The following is a 23,194-nucleotide window of genomic DNA, read 5'->3' as shown; positions in this document are numbered from 1 at the left end:
AGGAAGATAGAGCTTTGCTGTGCTGACAAATGTTGCGCTTTTGGGGCTGTTCATTAATTTCGACATTTAAAATAAATGCACGCAAAAATGACAAACTGTCTGTCTGCTTATCCCCCCATCCCAAGCCGCCCAGCAGTTATGCCGCATGCTTCATTCCCCCATTCCGCCTTTGCCTACATACATATCTCCTTCACAGCGAAGGTCGCTGGCACTCTTGTTGGTCTTTTTTTTAGCGAAATTGCTGGCACACTTTGTTTTCGTTTTTATTTTGTTTGTCATTTTTTGTCGTCTGTTTTTTACCGCTGACCGCTGTCCACCACAGTGGGACGACGCATTGAGGCTGACGGGGACTCTGGGCATCTCAACCGAGAGCCGAAACAAACCGAGAAATTAATTTAATTGCTTATTTTTTGTGCTGCTTTAAGCACTTTTACTCATTAAATTAAAGAGCAGACTGAAGAGAAGGAGGAGCAGCAGCAGATTCAGAGGAGAAGCAAGGCGTGGCACATGCCACTGAGACGCATGTAATTAAAATGCATTTTCAACTTTTATTTTGCTCTGCTCTGCCTCAAGAGCTCTCTCTCTCAGGGAAGGATTCGTTGGGCAGGGGCACAGCAGAGTGGAAGGAAGGGGCACGGCACTGTTTCGCAACTGTTGTTGCCATTTAGTTTTAGTTTTCGTGCCTTTTAAAAAATATATGCATACATTGTACATGTAAAACAAAAAATAATAAAATAAAATGGAAAACATTCTCAGAAATGTTAAAACTTCCGACTGCTAGAGGCATTCGATGCTGGCAGGGATTAGCTGAATAGGAGGAGGGAGAAGCAGGAGGTTGGAAAATGTATGTGCTGGGGAAAATATGTTGTGTGCTCGAGTTATAGGGAAACAAGCAGAGCAGCTATTTTTCATGGAAACGACAGCCATCCTTAGCTAATCCCCCTCATTCGAATGTAAGGAGAGAGCATTTTCTACTTAATGCCAAGGTATATTTGCACTGAAAATGTTGCATTTTCATTTTATTTATGATTTAGAAAGTGGTAATAGGGGATTGAAAATAAGCCCTCTCTGATATACATATGTATGTATTTTGGCAAACTTCTTGTATGTATCATGTCACTTTGTAATCCCTGATAAAAACACTTGAATTTTTTAGAATATTTGTGTTCATTCCTCCCCTCTATTTCATTTCCTGTGTAAATCATTTGCATTATAAGCCGTCAAATAAATGAGTGCTAATTAAATTCGCAAGAAATCAAAACGAAAATAAATGAGTGTAGCTGCAGCGAAGAAAAACAACAGAAAGTTTTGCAAAAATAAATTAGACAAATGACGACTGGCAGTGAATTTTCCCACACAAGCAAATGCATTGCGTGTGGGCGTGTGCCAGTGCCACATCCCTTACCCTACTACCGCTGCTGCACCACACCGCCCGAACACACAGTTGCGCAAAAACCACATAGAGAAAACCACAGCAAACCAAAACCGTCCATTTGTCGGTTGTTCATTTTCATTTCGACAGTTTTGCCCCGATTTCAGTTTTCCTAATGAATTTATACAAGAGTGGAACCAGCCAAACAGAGTTGTTCCCAGCTTAAAGTGCCACAATCTAAAGGACAGATGGACAGACTAACGAAAAAGCCACAAACAATTGGTGGAATAATATTTAGTTAAATCCTTTACGTATTTATTTTTGTATTATCTCTTACCACAGAAAATCGAAATGGCTAAAAATCAGTTACAGTATGCCAACGGCAATGAGTAAAAGTAAACGTTATCAGGTTTGAGAGAAGTAAATCTGTGGGATACACATTAAACCTAACTGATTTTCATTGATTTATGGGTAGCCTAGAAAAGTTTGCAATGATGGAACCACCATTAGCTTATAGTTAATATTTACAACCCAGATAAACCTTCTTGGAGCAGTGGATTTAGGTTGCATAAAGTTAAATTGGATTCAAATTATGCGATCAACAATTGTAGACTATCATCAGCGAAAGACGTCATTAACCATGAGCCAAATTCTGTTTCATAAAATAATTTGCCATGCACGCGTGGGTTCGATGGCCATTTTGGTGGAAAGAAAGTTGTTTTCTATTTATTTTAAATTAAAATTCATTGTAATTGTATTTGCGAAATTGGACAACAAACAATGGGCCGTGAAATGAAACATGCTTCCGCTGCTCAGTTTGCCGAAAGCGTTTTTTTTCATGGGCAACGTGTTTAATTTTATATACACACATAACTTCAGGCAATTTAATAATAATTCATTATTTATTCTGTGCGAAGCGTTGAATTGTGGGATTTAAATGCATTTGGTGATATTTGGGCTGCTGTCAATCGATTTAACAGAATTTTATGCATAACATTTAAAAGGTGGAATAATTTATTTCAAACTACTTGCACATTCTCTGTAAGAGTTGAATTTTGTTTTATGGTTAAAAGAGCGACTATCGTGTTTTGTTTTCTTCATGCTGGCCATAATAATCTGCACAAAAAAATCGGTCTCCCATCTACCAAAAATGCACTTTAAACCACACAAACCTCTGCTCAGTTAATGGCTCTGCTGGGTCGTTCAGTGGTTAGGGAGTTGTGGATGTGGTTCCATCGCTTCCTTATTGGGTAAAGTTATTAATGCACTTAACCAAAGGCTTTTTCATAAATTTAATATGCATATATAACCCAATATTAATTGACTACCACCCGAAAGTGTGGTCCAGCGAAAAACAAACATCTGTGGGCATTGGTCCAGTAAATTATAATTATTATTACACACAGGTACACACACTCATATTCATTTTTTAAAGATACACATTTGCAATTACCACTTGTGCAGTGCGGTGGCTCCGCCCCAAACTTTTATGCTGCTGCTGAAAGGGTTTGCTTTTTTCCATGAATCAAGTTAATTTCCATTAATTCAGATACTGAGGGGATTATGAATGAAAATATGTTTCTCTTTGATGGGGGAGGGAAATTGTAAGAAAACATTTTTATGCAGGCTTTCAAAGTGTACATTCACGTGGGATGCTCATTAAGCCCGATATATGTACACATGTACATATTTTTGTACATAAATGTACGTGGCACACCGGAACCCTGATGCATGACTGCCACTTCGCGTGTCCCGTGTGTGCCCGTGAAAGCCTGTCTAGTAGAGGAATCAGGAAGTTACACTTATAAATCACCAATAGACAAAATAATATTGATTTACGTTAATGACGTGACATTTACAATAAATTGAACTTTGTAAATCGAATTTGTGTACAAATTCTCGGCAGTTAAGTATCGATGTGCGTCAATGTGTTCTGTGCGCGTGTGTACAATTTTCCTATTCTGTACTTAGATGGCGCTTAAAGTGATAGTAAAACTTTTACTCAAAGTATAACAGTATTCCTTTTACGTATGGGAAATTTTTACTGCAATTCTAAGTCACTGCTACAAGTAATTTTATACGATTTGCATGAATATAAACTAACCGAGCCTAGAACCTTTTTTTGATAAGACTAGTTAATTATTTTTTATTCCATAATTTTCCTTTGAAGCGACTACAAAATCCATTTCATCTTCCAAAGAAAATGTAACATAAAAAAATATTTCTAAATAAAATAATCAATGCGAAAAGGAAGCAGAATGGGCAAAAAAAATGCATTGAAAATCGAACAAAAGTTGCAGCGCACAGCTATTTCCTCTTTTGAATGTTTCATTTTATAGGAAATTGGAATAGATACACATGCCAGTGAAGATTATATGTATTATTGTGAAATTTATTCGCTGGTAAATTGCCACTTCAGTCGAGAAATACAAAAATACGTTGCTGTTTGCCCGCAAACTACCAGTAAATCCTCGCGGAAAAACCATCCAATTTTGAAATCTTTCAATCTATCAATTCGAAATGACAAAGCGGGAAAATATTGCATGTCAATGTCACTCCCCCGAGGCAGTCCCCAGCTGGTGTGCAGGGGGGCGCGACTGTTTTCAACCGTTTTGGCAATCTGAATCCATCCGTTGATGGCCTGCATTTTTCAGCAAACATTCCACCAGAACAATAGTTACGCTCCACAAAAACAGAGGGAAAGCGCCTCTCGAACTCTTTCAGGAGATTCGCTTGTCTATTGTGGAGGAGGAGGGGGCAGAAACAGGATGTGGGGTATCTAAATAAATGGCCAAATATTTCCAAATGAAAATATGTTAATTACCACAACGAAGGCCAGATTGTTTCTGTCTTATAAGCAAACTCTTTACCCCCGCCCCAGAATGCTGCGTCAAATCAAAGCGAAAAGACAATATCATAAAACTATTTCAACAGCCATAATAATAATAAAAACAACAACTGAATGTGCGCCATGGCAGAAGCCAGAAACTGAATCGATGGGGTTACCCCTGCAGCTACAAAGGAGGGGATAGAGGGGATAGAGGGGATAGAGGGGATAGAGGTGTTTGTGTGTGTGTGTGTTTTGGGTGGAAAAAGAGATGGGGGACCAGAGACCACACAAACAGCAAGCAATTTTCATATTTTTGGCGCAACGAAACGCAGGAAACGGGAAACAGAGTGCCAAGAGAGATAGAAAGAAGAGACACAAAAGAGACAGCAAATGAAAAGGGAAATAGAAAGAAGAGACAGAAAATAAAAGAGATGAAACGCATAGAGACAGCCAGCCACAAAGAGAGAGAGAGAGAGAGAGAGAAAACAAAAGACAGTGGAGAAGCCATTGCCCAGAGGCGGAAGAGAGTGGCAGAACGGTTTCCAGTGAGAGTACAGAAAAATAAAAATAAAAGATTTAGTGGTAAAGAGAGGTGGAGTCTTTTAGCGAGAACAAAGAGCAAACTTCTGTCGCCAGACAACATTATTCGACAGCTTTTGTATGGCCTTGTGCACCCCTTTTGGGCGGTGGGAATGCATGAAAAGGAGTCGCACATTGCAAATCCTCCAAAGTACTCGAGTATCTGTTTGTCCAGCTACAGATTTCCACTGTGTTGACTGTTGGCTGTTGAAGCAAATCCTGATGCCTGATTATTTGCCTTTGATTCCCCCGTATATCTCTTTGAATCATCTGCTTGGATTGAATCGTAAGAAATGCAGAAATGCTCGTGGCAAATGGTCACAGTTCGAAAGTAAAATGTCTGTTCGCTTATGGGAAATGTGTGTAGCTACGAAATCAATTTGGTTTGTTCTTCGTTTTTCCAGCTGTCACCCACCCATTTCGAATACTTATTTTCACTTTATTTTTCTTAGATTTTTAAAAACGAGAAATGTCGCTACAAAGGAGGTGACAGACAGACAGCAGCATCATCGACAGCAGCAGCAGAAGTAGAAGCAGCCAAGAGCAGCTGTGAGCATCATGTCGCCTCATTGACGTTATAATCAAAAATCGTATGACGTTCTAGTTCTATTTGGCCAAAGCGTTCAGCCAAGAGTTCTTCAGAGGCGTCAGATGGGATGTGCGCTGTGGAGACACACACAAAAAAGATGTGCGGCCAAAGCCAAGCCGCCCCACAGGCAGCCAGCCAGCCAGCCATCAATGTAGGTCAGTCCGAAAATAAATTGAAGAAACGAATTCAAGCAAATAGTATGAAATAAACAGGAAAAGTATACGGGATACGTGAGAAGTGATGGAATGTCAACATACCCTACAGAGTGGGAGATTAAAAATTATTAAACAATAATAATAATAAAAGCAAAAAAATCAAATATCAAAGCAACAAATCAAGCTTTTATTTCTTCAAGATCGATAGTATGCACTTGCCTAGTACACCCCAACAACCCCACGAACATACCCACACATACAGGGTAGCGAAAGCCACTGTCATCGCTGAGTAAAGCTCATTGACGACAACCTCAGGCCGTGGTCCTCCTCCTTGTCGGAGTCTTCGTTTTCGATTTCGTCGTGGCCATCAGCGCCTTTTTTGTCGTTGAGGAAAAATTGCAGCCAGTCTAGCACGAAGAAGAAAGTTAGGGTCTTGGGCGAAAGAAAAGGGCTGGGACTTGGGTAAAAGTTTTATTGCCAGGGCGGGTATACGACGGTGGGCGTGACTGGCAATGCAGCAAATGGATTAAGAGACGCCACTAGATGCAGCAGCAGCAGCACAACCAAAAGAAGTGCCACAAAAAATGAAGGAGACCAGACCAGACCAGAGACCAGTGGCAGTGGCAGAGGCAACATTCAGACGACAAATGCGTAAGCCTTGAATTGCTTTTCGTTTCGGGCACACAATTCTTAGATGGAAAATCTCCTCCAAAAGAAGAAGCAGATAGGGAGAGAGATCTGCTCTATAAACAAGTGTTGATAGCAGATTTTGAGCACGCCCCAAGCCAAAGCCAAAGCAAAGCAAATCAACTGCTGAAAAGCAGCTTGCTTAAATGGGATTACACCAAATTTTGTGGTTTCCATGGGAGACGCCACAGCGGCTACCCACCCCAACCTCACCCTATGGATGTTTGGATACATTGGGGAAGGGCAGTGGGCCGCCGGCTGCACTTTGAGCACTTTTCAATGGGGCGCATTGATACTCGGTAGTTGGATTTGTCGAGAAATTTCCTGCAGCTGCTTTCGAGCTGATTGCGCGATTTGTTTGTTGGTTAGTTGGTTTGTTGCATTGCAATAAGATTTCGAGCTTCACTTCCCCATTTTCCCACATTTTCCACAAATGAGGGGTGGCCAATTAGGTTTACTTTAAGGCACTTTCGAATGCGTAATAATATAAGCAGCCGGACAGGACACCCCTCTCGCTCTTCTCTCTTTGGCTGTGTGTCTGATTTCGACTTAATTAATTTTACAGCGGCCGCAAGCTAAAGGTTCCCAAACCATGGTGGTCCTGTGGCTGTTCGCAACCAAAACACGGATCATATAATTAATCAAAGCCTTCTGCTGATAGTTGTGTCGGTTGCGGGCTAGCGTTTGCTGCCGCGGTAATCACGCTCCACAGGATTATACATGCGGCATTAATTTGAGAGCTCCACTGAGCTCCTCTTTGGGGCTCCGCTAATTGATAAGCTTCACAATGGATACACTGTGCACTCAGGAGAGTGCAGAGCAGAAACAAAAAGTCAAGGGGGTGGAGTGTGCTTGTCTTTTAGAAGAGCGAGTGGTTGCCCCAGCTGTTGAATATTAATTTAAAGGTTCTTTATATAATAAATGGAAAGTATTAAAGTTAAAGCAACAATTATTTTCTGAGCTATATAGTTATATGATGTGCAAAAAAACAAATCTTTCGCCGAGAACGGGCTTAATTGAAATGATCCGTTCGATTAATGGATTTTTGTCCTGCAAATTTGCTTTAATTGGTGGAACTGTGGTACCTTCTATTAATTCTTTTGGGTTGAACTGTGCTTGGAATCGATGCTCCCTTTGATATTATCTACCTATTACAGTTAAAACAGTTTATATTAACCAAAGTGCTCCAGGGAAATATATGTATATGTACTCATCATAAATAGCATCCTATAAACTCTCACATTATGTTAAGTGGCAACGTTTTGCATACACTTGGCACAAGTTGTCATCCCCAACCATCTCCAGTTTCAATTTCTAGTCAGGCATCAAGTGAGTATAGCGACAAGAGTCAATGGAGAGAGAAAGAGTGAGTGGTGGTTGTTCTATAGACTTTTAGCAGTCTCTTGAAGCCTCCAAGAAGGCTTCACGAAGCATCAGTTGACTTCAATTATGTCTCATATTTAATATCCTAAAGTTATTTATTTTAAGAGTCCTAGGAGACAGCAGTTATTATCTTTTTGTTGGTATTTCTTGTCATTAAATGGTTTTTAATACATTATATTCAACGGTATTTACATAGTACATCATTAGTATGTATGTACATATCTACATAATTATTTACATCCAAAATAATATAATTATGAGTCGACCGACACATCTTTTCAGTAGTCCTTTCCGTTCCACATTTGCACAATAATAGTTTATGTTTTTGGTTAAAAACAAAACCGCCTCTCCATTTATCAACGAAATAGCATTACAGCCACGCCCACAGTAACTGCCCCTGCCTTCCGTGGACGCCTCCCCTAGAGCTCACGCAAACTTCCGGCTCAAATGTGACGGCCACGCCGCAGCACAAAACAAATGCAATTTTGGTGCAACAACAAACACGCGACGACTGCCACTGCCATCGGACATTTTGGGCAGGGTTTTTGTGGCACTTAATCAGTGCTAAACACTGCCACGCCCACGGGAGAAACGGGAAGCAGGAACCGACCCAAAGCCCAAAAATGTGTTTGGGGCATGCGGGCCCACGCCCCGATGGCATGGCGTGCGCCATATGGATGCCAGAACTATCCTTGACCTTATTATTCTTGTTCTTGGTTTTTTTTTCCCTTGTCATGCACAGAAAGTGTGGCAGGCATGGGAATGGTGCAGGAATGGGGGGCAAGGATGGAGGAGCACTGCACTGAAATGTCATTAACGCCACCAGCGTGATATCACAGGTGAGCGAACCTGACAGAGAGAGAGACGAATCGTGGTCGTGGGCGTGGGCGTAGCCATGGGTATGGGCGAGCTTGCTGCAACGTCGAAACGTTTGCATTTAGTGGCATATTTCGCTTGAAATGAGGCAGTGGCAACGGCAAAGGCAGCATCAGTCAGCGGGCGACATATAAATGTCGCCTAAATGCGCTGGGGTTGGGGTTGGGGTTGGCAGCAATGCCCCAGCCTTGACCGATATTTGAGCGCTAAACACAAAAGCAAAGACTGCTCGCAAACGCAGCGGCAGCAGTGGTGACGAAAAAGTACCCTAAAAGGAAGGAAAAATGGGAATCGAGAACTATGATACCCTGTTGCAGTAGGGATAAATACTGTAATCTTTGACTTAAGAAACAGAGCTGTTTTCAGTTATGAGAACCGAGTCTGGCCTTCAGCCCACAAAAAAAGCCGCTCAAGATTTCGTTCTCGCTGCCTGCACTTTACCGGTAATCCCTCTCTCGAAATTCACTGCTCTCACACATGCATACATTTTTAATGCTCAGTCAGCCACATCTACGGGCGCCCCTCACAAATACAGGGACGCATAAAGCGTTTTAACAAATGGCACCAAATTGATTTTGCCACGCTAAAGCATTTTAGGATTCCCAGCGACCGAGCTAGTGCCTCTGACTCTGCCTATGCCTTCGCCTCAACCACTCTCTTCGCTCGCTAAGTTCTGACTGCTTTTCCTCCCTCTCTCCCTTTGCCTTTTCTCCAAAGAACCGCAGGGCAATGCCAAAAGTCTGCAGCTGCATGCACATACATTTGTGTGTGTGTGAGCTTTGCATATTTGCCACACTCATCAGCAGGCAAGCGGCTCCGTAATGGTGGGAAAGGGGGAGAGAGTGATAGAGGAGAGGAGAGGAGAGAAACACTGTCCCATCCTTCATGCGTTTTGATCTTTTGGTACCCTCTTTAAATGGTAATATTTAAAAATTTCTTTATTTATACTCGATCTTGATCTCATTGTGGCTTCTGCTTATCCATCATATATTTACTGGAACTGTCAAGATCAAATCGAATACTGCATAAAATCATATGAAAATACCACGAAAGGACAACTCTTTATAGAAATATATTTCTCTACAAAATTAGCAATATTTTCAAATCGAAGTTTTACACGATCCGACTACCAAGCAGACCACCAAAAGCAATAATCAATTGAAAAAGGTATTTAAAATCCTCATTGTCATTGCTTTCCGCTTTTCTGTAACTTATTTTATTTGCATTTTGGTATTCACCGCCCAACGGTGAACCCACCATATAACCCAAATATTTTTTTATATTTATATGCACACATATTGGAGGTTTATGAGGCACATACACATGCAGATGTACATTTGTATGTAAATATATGTACATAAATATTCCGAGTCGCAACTTTTTTTTTTGGTTTGATGAGTGTGCATGGCAAAGTGGCTGCATTTTATCCCAGATTTAAAATGATTGCATATGATGGGGCGCCAGAGATGTGTGGGTTGTGGTGGCAACCCTGGTTGTGGACATATTTTTTGCAGAACTGGACGTTGCGCATTTCGGCGCCGCTGTTCTTCTTCACCTGCTCTTCTCTCCCCCTCTTGGTGTCAAGCTCCATGAGGCATTTGGGGAATGGGAAAATTTACGGCAAATTGTTGCCTCCTGTTATTCGTTGAGCTCCGAAACGAAATGCATCAATGGATGAGTGCACACAAACTAACCGAAGTCGCATACGGTACTGCACGGTGGCAAAAAGTAATGACATAAATCAGCTGGTAAAACGGTTAAAGCTTAAACATAATATTCGTTTAAATTGGACAGACGAGAGCTTTTCCACTTATATTTACTCGTAGATCTTTTCTTTGTTTTATTCTCTTTGTTTTTTGCGTTAAGGAGCTTTGTGATTGAGAATTCTTCATTCTCTTCAAATTGAAGCTTAGATTTTGCTTTGGTTTACCACAAGATCTGCCTCAAGAGAGGTCAAGAGTTTACCTCAAGCATTGCTCTCTTTGTTATGCTATACTTTCAGTCGCTTCTTGACTGCATGCCTTCCTCTGATTTAATTTTCTGTTGAGTAAGTTAAATAGAGTACTGAGCTCCTCTGTTCTCAATCGATTTCAATTAGTAAATTCTTTTCAGTACCGGCAAGGACCTTGCTTTTAACAAAAACCCTCACCCGGAATTGCAATGCATTGCAAATTTCCAACTCGTAAATTTTCACTAATCCTCTCCTTTGTCGGGGGGCAAAAAACCATTTGAAGAATTCACAATAAATACTTCTAAACGCTTCACTTGAGAGCCAAAGCGATTTCTTTTTCTTGGAAGCGCCAGTCCCTGACCCAATCCCTCGTCCGACTTAATAATGCGCATAAAAATGCATTCCAGGCATCCCATCCGTGTCCTGCTGCGGTTCACGTCCAGCTAAAGCTAAGAAGATGCCTTAAGAAATGTATAAGAAAAGCAAGCAGGAGAGGAGGTGGCTCGGGGGCAAAATTCCATTCCAGGCAGCTCCTTGAACTTTATGGCCAGGATAAAAGACAACAGAAGACATGAGGGCAACAAAAGCATGTCGATGCCTGACTGCACATCCCTCTCAACTCTCGCATACATATGCACACTGATGCACACCAACAACTCATCTCAGCGACTTCTACTTCGCTGCTTGACTGACAACAGACTGCGGAAAAATGCATTAAAGACAGGAGAGTGTGGAGATACCTTCAGATACCCTCTCAAATGCAGTCTCATACACATATTGTGTAGTACTTAGATGAAGTCTCAAAAGCTTACGTGCCATCTTCTGATCGAAACCAAAACACCCCAATGCGGAAAGGGTATACGAAAGAGTAAAGAAACGTTTCTGAAAATTGCAGTAAATCCATGTGTGTGTGCATGTTCCTGTGTGCGGATTTCATTAAGCCCACAAGCAGCGGGAGAGGCGAAGCTGCGGCTGAGACGGGTGCAGCCACTCAAGTCTCCCAGCAGGCGCCTCAACGAGCTAACAAACTTCAGGTGAAAGATCCTCAAGAGAGCGTCGGCAAACGAAACCAAGAGAGAGAGAGAGAGCAAAATGGGTTAGATTGGTACAGCTGGGACAGCTCTCAAGAGTGTTTGTTCCTAAGGTAGCACTTGTGAGGGAGAGGCAGTGCCATAGCAATGCATGCACATATGTACATACATATGTACATTCATATGTACATACATGTGTATGTAGTGGTTCGCTCCTGCAACATTTAAGTAAAATATTTCCCCAAGTAACATTTGTCTGAGGCGTAACTGGGTCATCCATCCTGTTCCTCTCCTCCCCCTCTTTTGATATGCACTCAAAAATGCAATTTATTTGAAGGATGCCAAAGAGTGGGGAAGTGAGGGAAGAGATAGAAACTTTTATCACTAAAAAACGCTGACGTCGGTGTGAACACAATTCGCTTTAGACAAATCAAATTAAAATCAATTAAAATTAACAAGCAAGCAGCCGGCAGAAACAGGCGACCCCACATCGCACCTCACCCTAACCCACCCCACTGTGACACCACTATCGCCGCCACACCATCCCATAGCACCCCACCTAACCGCAACAAAACGAAAGCAGCAAAGTCAACGTCTACGTCGACTGCGCTGCGACATGCCAAGCACATGAATCATGCAATTTTTTGGGCACTTCTTCTTGCTCTTCTTCGTGTTTGTTGCCGCGTCTCTTCTTCACTTCGTTGTTATTGCTGTTTCTGTTGCTTTTGCGGTAAAGGTGCGGCAATGAGTAAATTGAGACGTAGTGGAAATTCGTTGATAAGCGCAGACTTTAAGGCCCCCTCTTAACTCTCACAGAGTGGAGTGACAAAGCAAAGAAAAAGGCAAGGAGTGCGAGAGGGAGAGAGATTGCGAGAGTTCAGGTGAAGCACTCAATTGTTTGCAAATATTTACAGGCACCTTATCGGCACGTATGTACATATACGAGTATATGCATAAGGAGACATGTATGCACACATTCTCAAACACATACACACACAAATAGCCAAGAACAAGTCAAGTACCGTTTTGGGTGCTTATTGATCGCCTACAGTAGTCGCTCAGAAGTTAAAGCACCTCGATTCTAGAGGTTTTGGCAATTAAGAAAGTAAAAATTATTAAATGTTTATTATTTAGTTCTTGTTTTTTTTCGAGTTACTAAATGTATTTTGTGAATATGCCCTGATTTGCGAATGACCACTGTATAGGCTTTCGTTTGTTGAGAGTTCGAAACGAAGAGAGGTAGAGGGCGGTGGTTGACTCACCGCAGCGGTTATAACGGGCCCACTCACTCATTTATCGCTGGCAAAGTCAGCAGAAACCTCGCCCACACACACAGCTCTCGCATACACTCAGGCGGCACACATGGACAGGAAAAGGTGTCGATCGAACGATTCTCTCTGGCTAATGGCTAATGGCTGAAATGAGAAATTAATTAAGAACGTGTTGCATGCTTGGCCAACCGCTGGGCGCCATCTAGCAGCCCAGCTCAAGCGTAACCGTTTGTCTAGCCAAAAAATAGCAGCAGCAACAACAAATGAAGTACTTCTCGGACACACTCAATTTTCGCTGCTCTGCTCTGTATCTGTCATTCACCTCCACACCAGCCCCTCCCCATGCCTCTTACACTCTTTCCGCTGAAGGCAAGCTGAAAATTGTGTTAGAAACATTTTCTATTGCAAGTTTTTCTTGTGTTGTTTTTCAATTTCTCTTTTTTTGGCACAAGGTTAGCAACAAAGAGGAGCACGACGGGAAGAAGCAGCCACAGAAGCAAGAGCAGAAATGGCAAAGTTTATGCTGTCGGCAGTATTTTTGTTGCTTCGCTCACGCTGCTGCTAATGTTGCTGTTTCTGTTTCTGTTTCTGTGGCTCACATTGTTGTGGTGTGGCCCAAAGTGCAATGAAATGAATACGAAAGATTGAAATTGCACGCTGTGCGGAGCATAACAAAGTTTCCCATTTACTGCTGCCAACTGAAACATATGAAGTACTGGCCAAACAGGGCAGCAGTAATATTGCCCTTGAAGAGCAATTTATCAATGCTGGATATCATATAAACTTTTCCAATGCAATGATAATCTAACAGTATGAGTAAAAATTAAGCACAGAACCCAATCGGACAATCCATTTCCATTATCAACGATATTTGATATAAGCTTCGAAATACTCAAGAACTACGTTATCATGGCACTGCCTCGTTCAGACAGTACTTAATAAAGAAGAGAATAAATCTCCAGCAGTGATGAGCGGACACGTGCTCAAAGCCCAGGAACGTCACAAAACATAAGAGAGAAGAAGTAGAGAACGAGTTCCCAAGAGTGAGACGCGCTCAGCTGAGCATATGACGCTTTTAAAGCGCGACTTGAAGCGTACGTAGGCGACTTTGACAGCCAGCTGCTGAGACTCTTCTGCTGCTGCTGCTCACGTCATAGTTGGTAGTATAGCTCTTTCACATACACACATAGACCGAAAACTATGTGTTGGTGTTTGTGTTGGATGTCTTTGCAATGCTCTGACTATACAAATTTTTGTGTGGTCCCCGCTACTGCTGGCAATGGCTTTGTGTGGGTGGCGCTTACAAGGCTGCCTTGCTGCTGCTGCACATTCACAATGGACAGCCGTCGCAGAGGCAGCGGCAGAACGCAGCTGTTGCTTTTGTTTGGGCCAACAAATGTTTTTTAGAATTACTCACCGCTCGCTCTCCGCCTCATAATGTGGGCGCTGCAGCGCCAATTGAAAAGAAACCGCACACCGCTCAGGGAACAACCTTCCGAAGGGCAAACAATTACGCCAAAGCATAACGCAAAAACCAGAAACAAATTCAACAAATACAAAAAAAATGTTGCTTTGGTTGCCGCGACTTTAATACCCTTTTCAGTTGTCTACTGACAAAAAACTTATGTTCTTTTCTATGGTTTGGTGACACAATCTTTGCGCTACGAACTTACATATCGATCTTAGTAACTACTATACATATCTACATATGCATGTTCTGCGTAAAAACTTCCCACTTCTGTTCGTAGTCATAATCATAACATCCCCTGCAAGGGTATATTAGAAAGAGCTTTTCAGCAATGCAAATTGTCGACACAGCACAGTCTGACAATAAATAACTACGAGAGCGTCGGCAGTGACGTTAAGTAGCTTAGCGTAAGGCAGAAAGAAACAGCAACAACTACAACTAAATATTACCGCGCTGTTGACTTCTCGAAACTAATTGCAGGCAAATGGACAAGCATAAATTCGTCTTATTGCCCAGACCCAGACCCAGGCGCTGGCACAAGTCGTGCCAAAAAAAAGTATCCACAGCAATACAGCAACAAAGATACAGCAGCCGAAGCCTAGGATACCCTACATTTGGTATTGAACAACTAAAACAGTCATACGATTTGCACTTTAAATCGTAACTTGAAATTGAAACTCACCTAAGTTCATAAGTTTGCTAAAGTTCAGAGGTCGGAAGTTTTAGGATACTTTTTTTTCTTCTCAGCGTATAACAGTGTGCGGTGAAATGCCCAGCGTTTTGTTGTTGCCGTGCAAATGCCGTACAAACACATAACATAATTGTTGTTGTAGTTCATTAACGTCAACACTGCCACGCTCAAGTCGTTTGTATGCATGTGGCTTTGTATACATATGTATTGGCCGTTTTGGTCAAAATATTTTTGGTATAATGAAATGAAATGAACGGAGAAGATAAATGTGTAATTTGTTGCATACGAATTTGAATACTCTTCATGTATCATAATCATAATTCTGATGAGAGGTTGAAGAATAAGCGGTACATGACCTGTTCGAAACATAAAAGGGAAATATCAAAACACTAAACAAGTGTTTTCAAAAGAGAAGAAAAAGTTAACGGAACCTTGAAATTGTTAGTGTTCGCAGAGAGCGAGAAATAAGATCTCAAGAGAGGGAGAGTGAGAGAGCCAGTGGAGCGCGAGCGACTAGTCGAGAGTGGGCGATAAAATGTCTGTTTTATGTTTTTGGCCAACAAATTTTCGCCTTTAAAAAATTTCACATAAAAACCGCTTTTGTATGGTTGATGGAGAAGCGCAGCTGCAGCTGCTGTGGCTGCCCTGCCTGAGCAAGCAGTGCGGGAGTTCATCGTGCCATCTTTCATCTCGCTTGCTTTTTTTTTTTTGTTGCTGTATTTCGTATTTGATTTATGATCACATGTGTGGAAGCGGGATAGAGACATTAATCAGTGGAATTCAGAGTCGCACAACTGGTTACGCACAAAAATCAAAATCAGAAATTAATTTCAATAATCCCATTCATAAATAAAACAAACAAAAACACAAAGCAGAACGGCAAGAAAAATCGGGCCAAAGCGGGCAGCTCAATTATCTACGAATTCCAATAAGAACGAAGAGCGATCGACCAGAAGCCCGGCGGCTTCTTGCTTTCGCTTTCTTTCGCAGAGTAGAGCCACAACAATGGAGAAACACCGAAATTATGTAATCTCTGCCCCTTCCACCCTCCATCTCTTTCTTGATACTTAAATAATAATAACAGTTAATGCCAAAAAAGTGTAACAAGCACCCACGCACACAAACACACAGGCATTGCTACCGCTAATTTGCCGTCAGCTTGGTGAGGTGCGGCCTCCACACACATACACACATGCACTCACAGACCCACGCACACCCACAATTACTCACGCACTTACCTTCTGTTCTCTTTGTTGTTTTGGTGGCTGGCTGGCTGGCTTTCTGCTTACTACGTTTGTTTGGCTCTCTCAGCGCGCCCTCTCTCTCTCACTGTTTGTCTGTCTGCCTGTGGGTGTTTCGTTCTAGCTGCCGCCGATTCTGTGTTGCTTCTGTTCATTCATCCAAACGCCGCCTGCAAATGTTTCCATTTTACGAAGATCCTGCCATGGCATGGGCTTTTCCAGGCCCCAAAACACAATCCGGCTTTTCGGTTCCACACAAATATTAATTAATGCACACGAACACATGTAATAACTACAACACTGTCACACTTTATTATGATTTCACATCACGCGTGTGTGTGTGTGTCCGTCCATGTGTGTGGGAGGATAAACAATCAGGCGGACAGCAGAAGTACGCGGCGCATCGAACGCACCAAAAAACGTTAATGCAACCGGCGTCGCGAATATTACGGAGACGACACGAGGCACCTAGAAACCACTATGTAAGCCACACACCTACGCGAAGAGCAGAGCTTTCGGTTGCGCCACCGAATCCGTTATATTCCTAACTGGAATTTCACATGTTGAATTGACTTTTCACAAACGCTATTTTTCCCAATTGGTCTCCAATACTCATTTTTGCGTGAGCAGGGGTTATCATATTGCTCGATTTTGATATTCCGCTTGATATTACTAGCTATCTAGGACTTTCAACCCCGAAAAGGTAGTTTTATAAGATAGAATAATCGATTTTCTAGAGAATTAATTAGTTCTAAGAGCACGCTTTTATTTGGTTTTTATGTTTTCCAATAAATTTCAGAAGTTTTTGCATGGTTTTGGGTTTAGAACAGTGTGACCAATCAAAGATGTCGTCTGGCCCTCAAAAATATACCAAAATATACCATGGTTGTAAAGAATTACTCACATGTCGACAATGGGTTAATCGTTCTCCGTCAAGGAATATCAAATTCCCGATTTTGATATTCTGTTTCGTATTGCTAGCTAGAGAGGACTTCCAGCACTTAACATATAATTTTATAAGATAGATACATAGGTTTTCTACAAGATAGGCTTACTGTGCAGACCTATTACATTGGATTATTTTTATGAACAAGTTTATTTTTTTTTTTTTTTTGATATTTAATCGCTACAGCGAAATTGGTTGGTCGCAGAGATGAGTCCGCATTGACCAGGTACTTCAGTTTTGTGTTGAATATTATAAAAAGTTACTGAAAATTTTGAGCTCAAAAAAGAGTTGTTTGCCGAACGAACACTAGAATTAGAATTAGAATTGGTTTGAGTTTGATGAACAAGTTTAAACAGAGAAGGAAATATAAAAATATCGGCAATAACGTAAGTGGGAAAGGAATGTTACGTTATTTTACCACTTGTTGCTTGAACGCCGGTAGAATGGAAATTTTCATACCCTATATCCTTTAATTTTAGATTGGCTGAATGGGACTCAAATTCTTTTTATTTCTTTATTTTTATCTCGCTCTCGAGACAAAATCTCAGTATCTGTGCTGCCTAATTTCGTTGAGATAACTTAAAAATGGAGACTGAGATTTCTAATATTTCCTCAAAGGTAGCAGAATGATGTTTATGTTGTACCCATCCCTGGTCATTAGCCGGCAAAGTCGCAATTTAACATTTAAATTTAAGTTTTAATGTTAATTCCGTGGTAATGGAAATACAATTATTGTGGATGTGTGAAACTTACAACATAAACTTATTATTCTTTTCGGAAAGGTGCTTCGATGAGCGCTTGGCATCGAGGAACAGCGAGTGCACGTCCTCAATGTCGTCCTTGGTGATCTGAGTGCGTCCATTAACCTTGCACATCTGATGGGCCGGCGTCAGCAGCTGAACGGCATAGCGCAGTGTCGAGTTGGTTCCAATCTCGCTGAGGCGTGCAAAGGCCGGGTCCTCCAGCTGCAGGCCCTCGGTCTGGGCGCGTAACTTGATGATCTGTTCCATGTCCGAGGTGGAGTAGAGCAGAGTGCGGATGATCAGCAGGCGATCGAGCAGATCCAAGGGAATGCCATGGGGCGAGACAATGTCGGTGGTGCCACTGCAGGGAAGAGCATTATTATCGTGGACAACCAATGGAGAGGCGGGGGGGCACACTCACCGAATGACGCAGCGACCACGATTGGTGGCAAAGATCACAATGGGCGCAATCGGCGACTCCAGGGACTTGTGCAGATAGGTGAACGTCTCCAGATCCAGCATGTGAATCTCATCGATGAACAGAACTCCAGGCACCAGCTCGGCAATGCCCTGATCGATGTATTTGTTGACCACCTTGTTGATCTCCATGCGCAACTTATCTAAATAACAAAGAGAGGGATTACTTTCAGTTACGTCCAAGACTCTTGTCCAACTCACCTGTAATTTCGGTCTTCTTGGGCTTCATTAGCTGCCCCATCATTGAGAGCACATCCTGGCCGCCCTGGGGACGGGCATTGGCCACATCCAAATCGTGCAGGGTCACATCCTGTATGACCTCCTTCTTCTTGTGGACATCGCCCTTGGGCAGGGGCACATACTCCTCGGTCTCGAGGTCAAACTCTGTGGCAAATGTGTCGCTGCGTCCCTGACGCTTCACGGCACCGCTATTGGCCTCAATGTAGATGACATCGCCCACCTCAACCTTCTCCTTCTGCAGGGCATCGAAGATGCTGGGGTCCAGCTTCAGCTGCTTGGTGCCCTTGGCAGTCTTGAGGCCAACCACTACGTTGCTGATGGTCTTGCCGTAGCCGCCCATTGGATTCTCCGTCTCCACGGGGGTCAGCTCCGTCACCTCGCCCTCGTAGACCTCCTTGGTCTCGCGAATGCGCAGGCCAATGGAGCGGCGGAAGTTCTCCATTAGCACCTCCGTCTTCTTGATCTCATTGCTGAACACCTCGGAGCCCACCATCGGACAGAAGGGAACCTTGTTTCCCAGCTCCTGGGCTATGGCCAGGGCAATGGCGGTCTTTCCGGTGCCGGGTGGCCCGGCCAGCAGTAGAGCACGTCCAGCCATCTTCTTGGACTTGATCAGGTCCACGACTATGCCAGCCGCCTCGCGGGCAGCCTTCTGGCCCACCAGTCCAGCGGCGCTCTGCAAGGCAGTGCCGGCCTCATCCAGGCCGAGGCCCTTCACGTGGCTGTGGGCTGCAATGCGCTGTGTGCGCACAGTGCTCTTTACTTCCTCGATTTTCATTTTGCTTTGTATATTGCTCTGCTCTGCTAACTGTTATTTTTCACCAGCACAATGTGAAGTCAAGCGTGATATTGATTAAACAAACTCGAAAATGTCAAACACGAAAATTTGTTTGCCGGCGCGAAGCACACTTTGTTCCAGTGTGACCGCGGAATTATCGATCAAATATACCGACAGACCCTCGGAAATATACCGAAATATACCCTTTCATAAAACGAAATAAAACTGGCATGGCAACGCTGTAGCGTTGAAATTTTGCGGTTAGCACCGTGGTTGTGATTGGTACAATTACATTCAAAATAAGCGCATTACACGCTGATCGTCCTTAGTTAAGTTTAGTTTTATTTAAAAATTCGTAGAAAAGTGTAAATATCGTTTCAAGTTTAGTGTAACTCAAAGATCGGGCAATATGGGCGGACAAGTGCACACCAAATGCTTGTCGCCATAGGCATCATCGATTCTTCCCACCGTGGGCCAAATCTTTGCATCGGGCTTAACAAAGAGCTGAAAAAGCAAATTTAAATTAATTTAAGAAAGAAAGTAAATTAGCATCTAAAATATCTTACCGCTGGGAAGGCAGCCTGTTCGCGTGTGTACGGTCTATCCCATTTGTCGGAGATCACCTGGGATTGGGTGTGGGGCGACATCTTCAGGGGATTGACAGCTCTGTCCATGCGGCCGGCTTCGATCTCGGCAATCTCCTCGCGAATGGATATCATGGCATCACAGAAGCGATCCAGCTCCTCCTTGTCCTCGGACTCGGTTGGCTCGATCATCAGGGTGCCGGCAACGGGCCAGGACATGGTCGGGGCATGGAAGCCGTAGTCCATCAGCCGCTTGGCCACGTCCACGGCCTCGATGTTGGCCGACTTTTTCAGGTCGCGAATGTCCAGAATGAACTCGTGGGCCACCAGCTCCGAGCTGGGAGACTTGTAGAGCGTCTTGTAGTGCTGCTCGAGGCGCTTGGACATGTAGTTAGCATTGAGAATGGCCACCTGGGTGGCCCGTTTCAGACCCCGGCTGCCCATCAGCTTGATGTAGGACCAGGAAATGGGAAGGATGGCAGAGCTGCCAAACGGAGCCGCGGAGACAACCCCGAAGCTGTGCTCCTCGCTGCTCAGCGGGCTGATCACGGGATGGCCGGGCAGATAGGGCGCCAGGTGGGCCTTCACGCCAATAGGACCCATGCCAGGACCGCCGCCTCCATGGGGAATGCAGAAGGTTTTGTGCAGATTTAAATGGGAAACGTCGCTGCCATAGTCGCCGGGCCGGCACAGGCCGACCTGCGCATTCATATTCGCTCCATCGAGGTAGACCTGTCCGCCGTGCTTGTGGATCAAGGTGCAGATCTCCGCCACTGTCTCCTCGAACACTCCCATTGTCGAGGGGTAGGTGATCATCAGGCAGGACAGCTCGTGGGCGTGCTCCTCGGCCTTGGCCCGCAAATGGGCCATATCAATGGAGCCGTTTGACAGGATGCGTATGGGCTCCACCTTCATGCCCGCCATCTGCGCTGAGGCAGGATTCGTGCCATGAGCGGAGATGGGAATCAGACAGATATTGCGGTGTCCCTCTTTGCGGTGCTCATGATAGCTGCGAATGGCACGCAGGCCGGCGTACTCGCCCTGTGCCCCGGAGTTCGGCTGGAAGGAGATTCTGTCGTAGCCAGTGATCTCGCACAGATCCCGCTCCAGTTCGTTGAACATCTGATGAAAGCCTTGGGCCTGATCCACCGGAGCGAACGGATGAATGTCGGTAAAGTGGCGGAAGGAGCAGGGCATCATCTCCGTGGTGGCGTTCAGCTTCATGGTGCACGAGCCGAGCGGTATCATCGAATGCACCAGCGAGATGTCCTTGTTCTCCAGCTTCTTCATGTAGCGCACCATTCGGGATTCACTGTAACACAGAGGAATCAGAGGAGTCAGAGGCAACTTCTACTCGTTGCAGCTTACCTGTGATAGCTGTGGAAGATGGGATGCTGCAGGTAGGGCGAAGTACGCAGGAACTTTGAGCTCTCGATGGAGTTCTTCAGAACATCGCGGCGGGCGAGCAGGTGCTCCACCGTTGTCTCTGCTTTGAACACCCACAGAAGATCGTCCACATCCTCCACACTGACTGTCTCATCGAGGGCCACACCGACTGTTCCATCATCCAAGTAACGCAGATTAATCCGCTTGTGTTCGGCGCGCTCTTTGAGATCCTCGACAGACAGACTGCCGGAGAGCTTCACATGGAGCGTGTCGAAGAAGTTCTTGTTGATCACCTCGTGGCCGACCTGCTGCAGACCCGTCTGCAGGGTCAGGGTGAAGTGATGGATGCGATTGGCCATGGCCTTGAGGCCCTCCGGCCCGTGGTAGATGGCATACATGGCCGACATATTCGCCAGCAGTGCCTGAGCCGTGCAAATGTTGCTGGTGGCCTTGTCCCGCCGGATGTGCTGCTCCCTGGTCTGCAGTGCCAGGCGGTAGGCATCGTTGCCGTCCATGTCGCGGGTGACACCAATCATTCGACCCGGCATCAGCCGCACGAGGCTCTGCTTGCAGGCAAAGAAACCAGCATGGGGACCGCCATAGCCCAGGGGCACGCCCAGACGCTGAGAGGTGCCGATGGCTATGTCGGCCCCAAATTCAGCCGGTGGTCGGAGCAGAGTGAGCGACAGCAGATCTGTGGCCACCACAACGAGGGTCTACAATGAACCTTAGATAGTTTTTGGGTCAAAGAAATGAGCTTGGGCCTGGCCTTACCCCGTTCTTCTTTGCCAGGGAAGCAATATCCTCAAAGTCCTTGACATCGCCATGGGTGTCTGGATACTGCAGGAGGATGCCAGCCAGCTCTCGACTCGGCAGATCCGCCTGCTCAATGGGACCCACCTCAATCTCCAGCTCGAGAGCTTCAGCTCGTGTCTGGACAACTGCCAAAGTCTGTGGATGAACGCGATTGGAGAGGTAGAGCTTCTTCCGCTTGTTGTGGCGCGTGGACAGGCACATGGCCTCGGCAGCGGCGGTGCCCTCGTCCAGCAGCGAGGCATTGGCCACATCCAGGCCGGTGAGGTCCGAGACCAGAGTCTGATAGTTGAGCAGCGACTCGAGACGGCCCTGGGCGATCTCCGGCTGGTAGGGTGTGTACTGGGTGGTCCAGCCCGGATTCTCGAACATGTTGCGGAGAATGGTGTGCGGGACATGGCAGTTGTGGTAGCCCATGCCGATGTAGGAGCGCCACAGCTGGTTCTTCAGCGAGATGTCGCGTATGCGGCGGATCAGCTCGTGCTCGTCTGCAATGCGGAGTGGAAAATTGTTGTCAGCCAGCACAACAGACAGCAGGGGCAACAGCAGCGATAAGTCGGACCTCTCTGAACCAGGCTTATCGCTGTTATCAGCGCAACACTGAAACACGCCAGGGGGTCCGGTGCGGTCCGTTGCTCACTCAAGTGTTTTGACAGCTATTTTCGGATCTGTTTTTCCACTACTACTCACTTAGGGGTTTGTCCAGATTCAGGTCCCTCTTCAGCTGGATGCTCTTCGGCACGGCCTTCTCGGTAAGTTCAGCCAGCGACTAAGGGGAATCGGGATTGGTATTGGCACGTGGATTGACCTCTGGCTGTGGCTGTCCACTCACCTTGTAGCCGAGTGTGTCCAGCATGGCCACCACATCCGTCTTGCGTGGACCAATGTGGCGACTGGGAAAGTCGGACTTTGTGGGAAAGAGCACCTCCTCCACGGGTGTGGTGGCCAGATAGCGATGCTGGCACCTAAGCAGCAGGCTGCGGCTGCTCGTTCCCAAAAATCGTTGCATGATTCGAACTGAATGTAGACTCGGGAAAAGGCACGTCCACGGCAGGCGGATTTCAATCGATGACTGAGCTCGATGCTGGACACATTCTCCCATT

At 44.8% G+C, this 23,194-nt stretch overlaps 3 protein-coding genes across 11 annotated transcripts in view; all 3 read right to left on the bottom strand.

Moving 5' to 3' along the window:
* The window catches only part of LOC117898317 (serine/threonine-protein kinase par-1), a 49,436-nt gene extending 32,760 nt beyond the window's left edge, over positions 1 to 16,676 (bottom strand). For 3 of the 9 annotated variants that reach the window (XM_034807613.1, XM_034807616.1, XM_034807618.1), the window contains exon 1: positions 16,122 to 16,674. The gene's annotated coding sequence lies outside the window, so the exon portion shown is untranslated. Of the gene's footprint in view, positions 1 to 16,121 lie in introns of all 9 variants that reach the window. The other 6 variants (XM_034807625.1, XM_034807624.1, XM_034807621.1 and 3 more) reach the window with 5 other exon arrangements.
* Positions 16,677 to 17,746: 1,070 nt separating this feature from the next.
* Positions 17,747 to 19,448, bottom strand: LOC117897837 (ruvB-like helicase 1). Its single transcript, XM_034806901.1, has 3 exons — positions 18,492 to 19,448; positions 18,235 to 18,433; positions 17,747 to 18,174 (listed from the first exon to the last, which is right to left on the bottom strand). The coding sequence occupies exons 1-3, from the start codon at positions 19,306 to 19,308 to the stop codon at positions 17,820 to 17,822; spliced, it is 1,371 nt and encodes a 456-aa protein (XP_034662792.1). The 5' UTR covers positions 19,309 to 19,448; the 3' UTR covers positions 17,747 to 17,819.
* A 186-nt stretch (positions 19,449 to 19,634) lies between these two features.
* Positions 19,635 to 23,161, bottom strand: LOC117897302 (glycine dehydrogenase (decarboxylating), mitochondrial). The gene is made up of 6 exons (XM_034806049.1): positions 22,924 to 23,161; positions 22,782 to 22,860; positions 22,053 to 22,579; positions 21,261 to 21,994; positions 19,875 to 21,204; positions 19,635 to 19,812 (listed from the first exon to the last, which is right to left on the bottom strand). Exons 1-6 carry the CDS (start codon positions 23,098 to 23,100, stop codon positions 19,702 to 19,704), a joined length of 2,958 nt encoding a protein of 985 aa, XP_034661940.1. The 5' UTR covers positions 23,101 to 23,161; the 3' UTR covers positions 19,635 to 19,701.
* Between the last annotated feature and the right edge of the window lie 33 nt (positions 23,162 to 23,194).

The sequence above is a fragment of the Drosophila subobscura genome, chromosome O (genome assembly GCF_008121235.1).
Source record: "Drosophila subobscura isolate 14011-0131.10 chromosome O, UCBerk_Dsub_1.0, whole genome shotgun sequence".
NCBI lineage: Eukaryota > Metazoa > Arthropoda > Insecta > Diptera > Drosophilidae > Drosophila > Drosophila subobscura.
The sequence above is the reverse complement of the archived record's forward strand: the minus strand, read 5'-3'. Positions and strand labels throughout refer to the sequence as shown.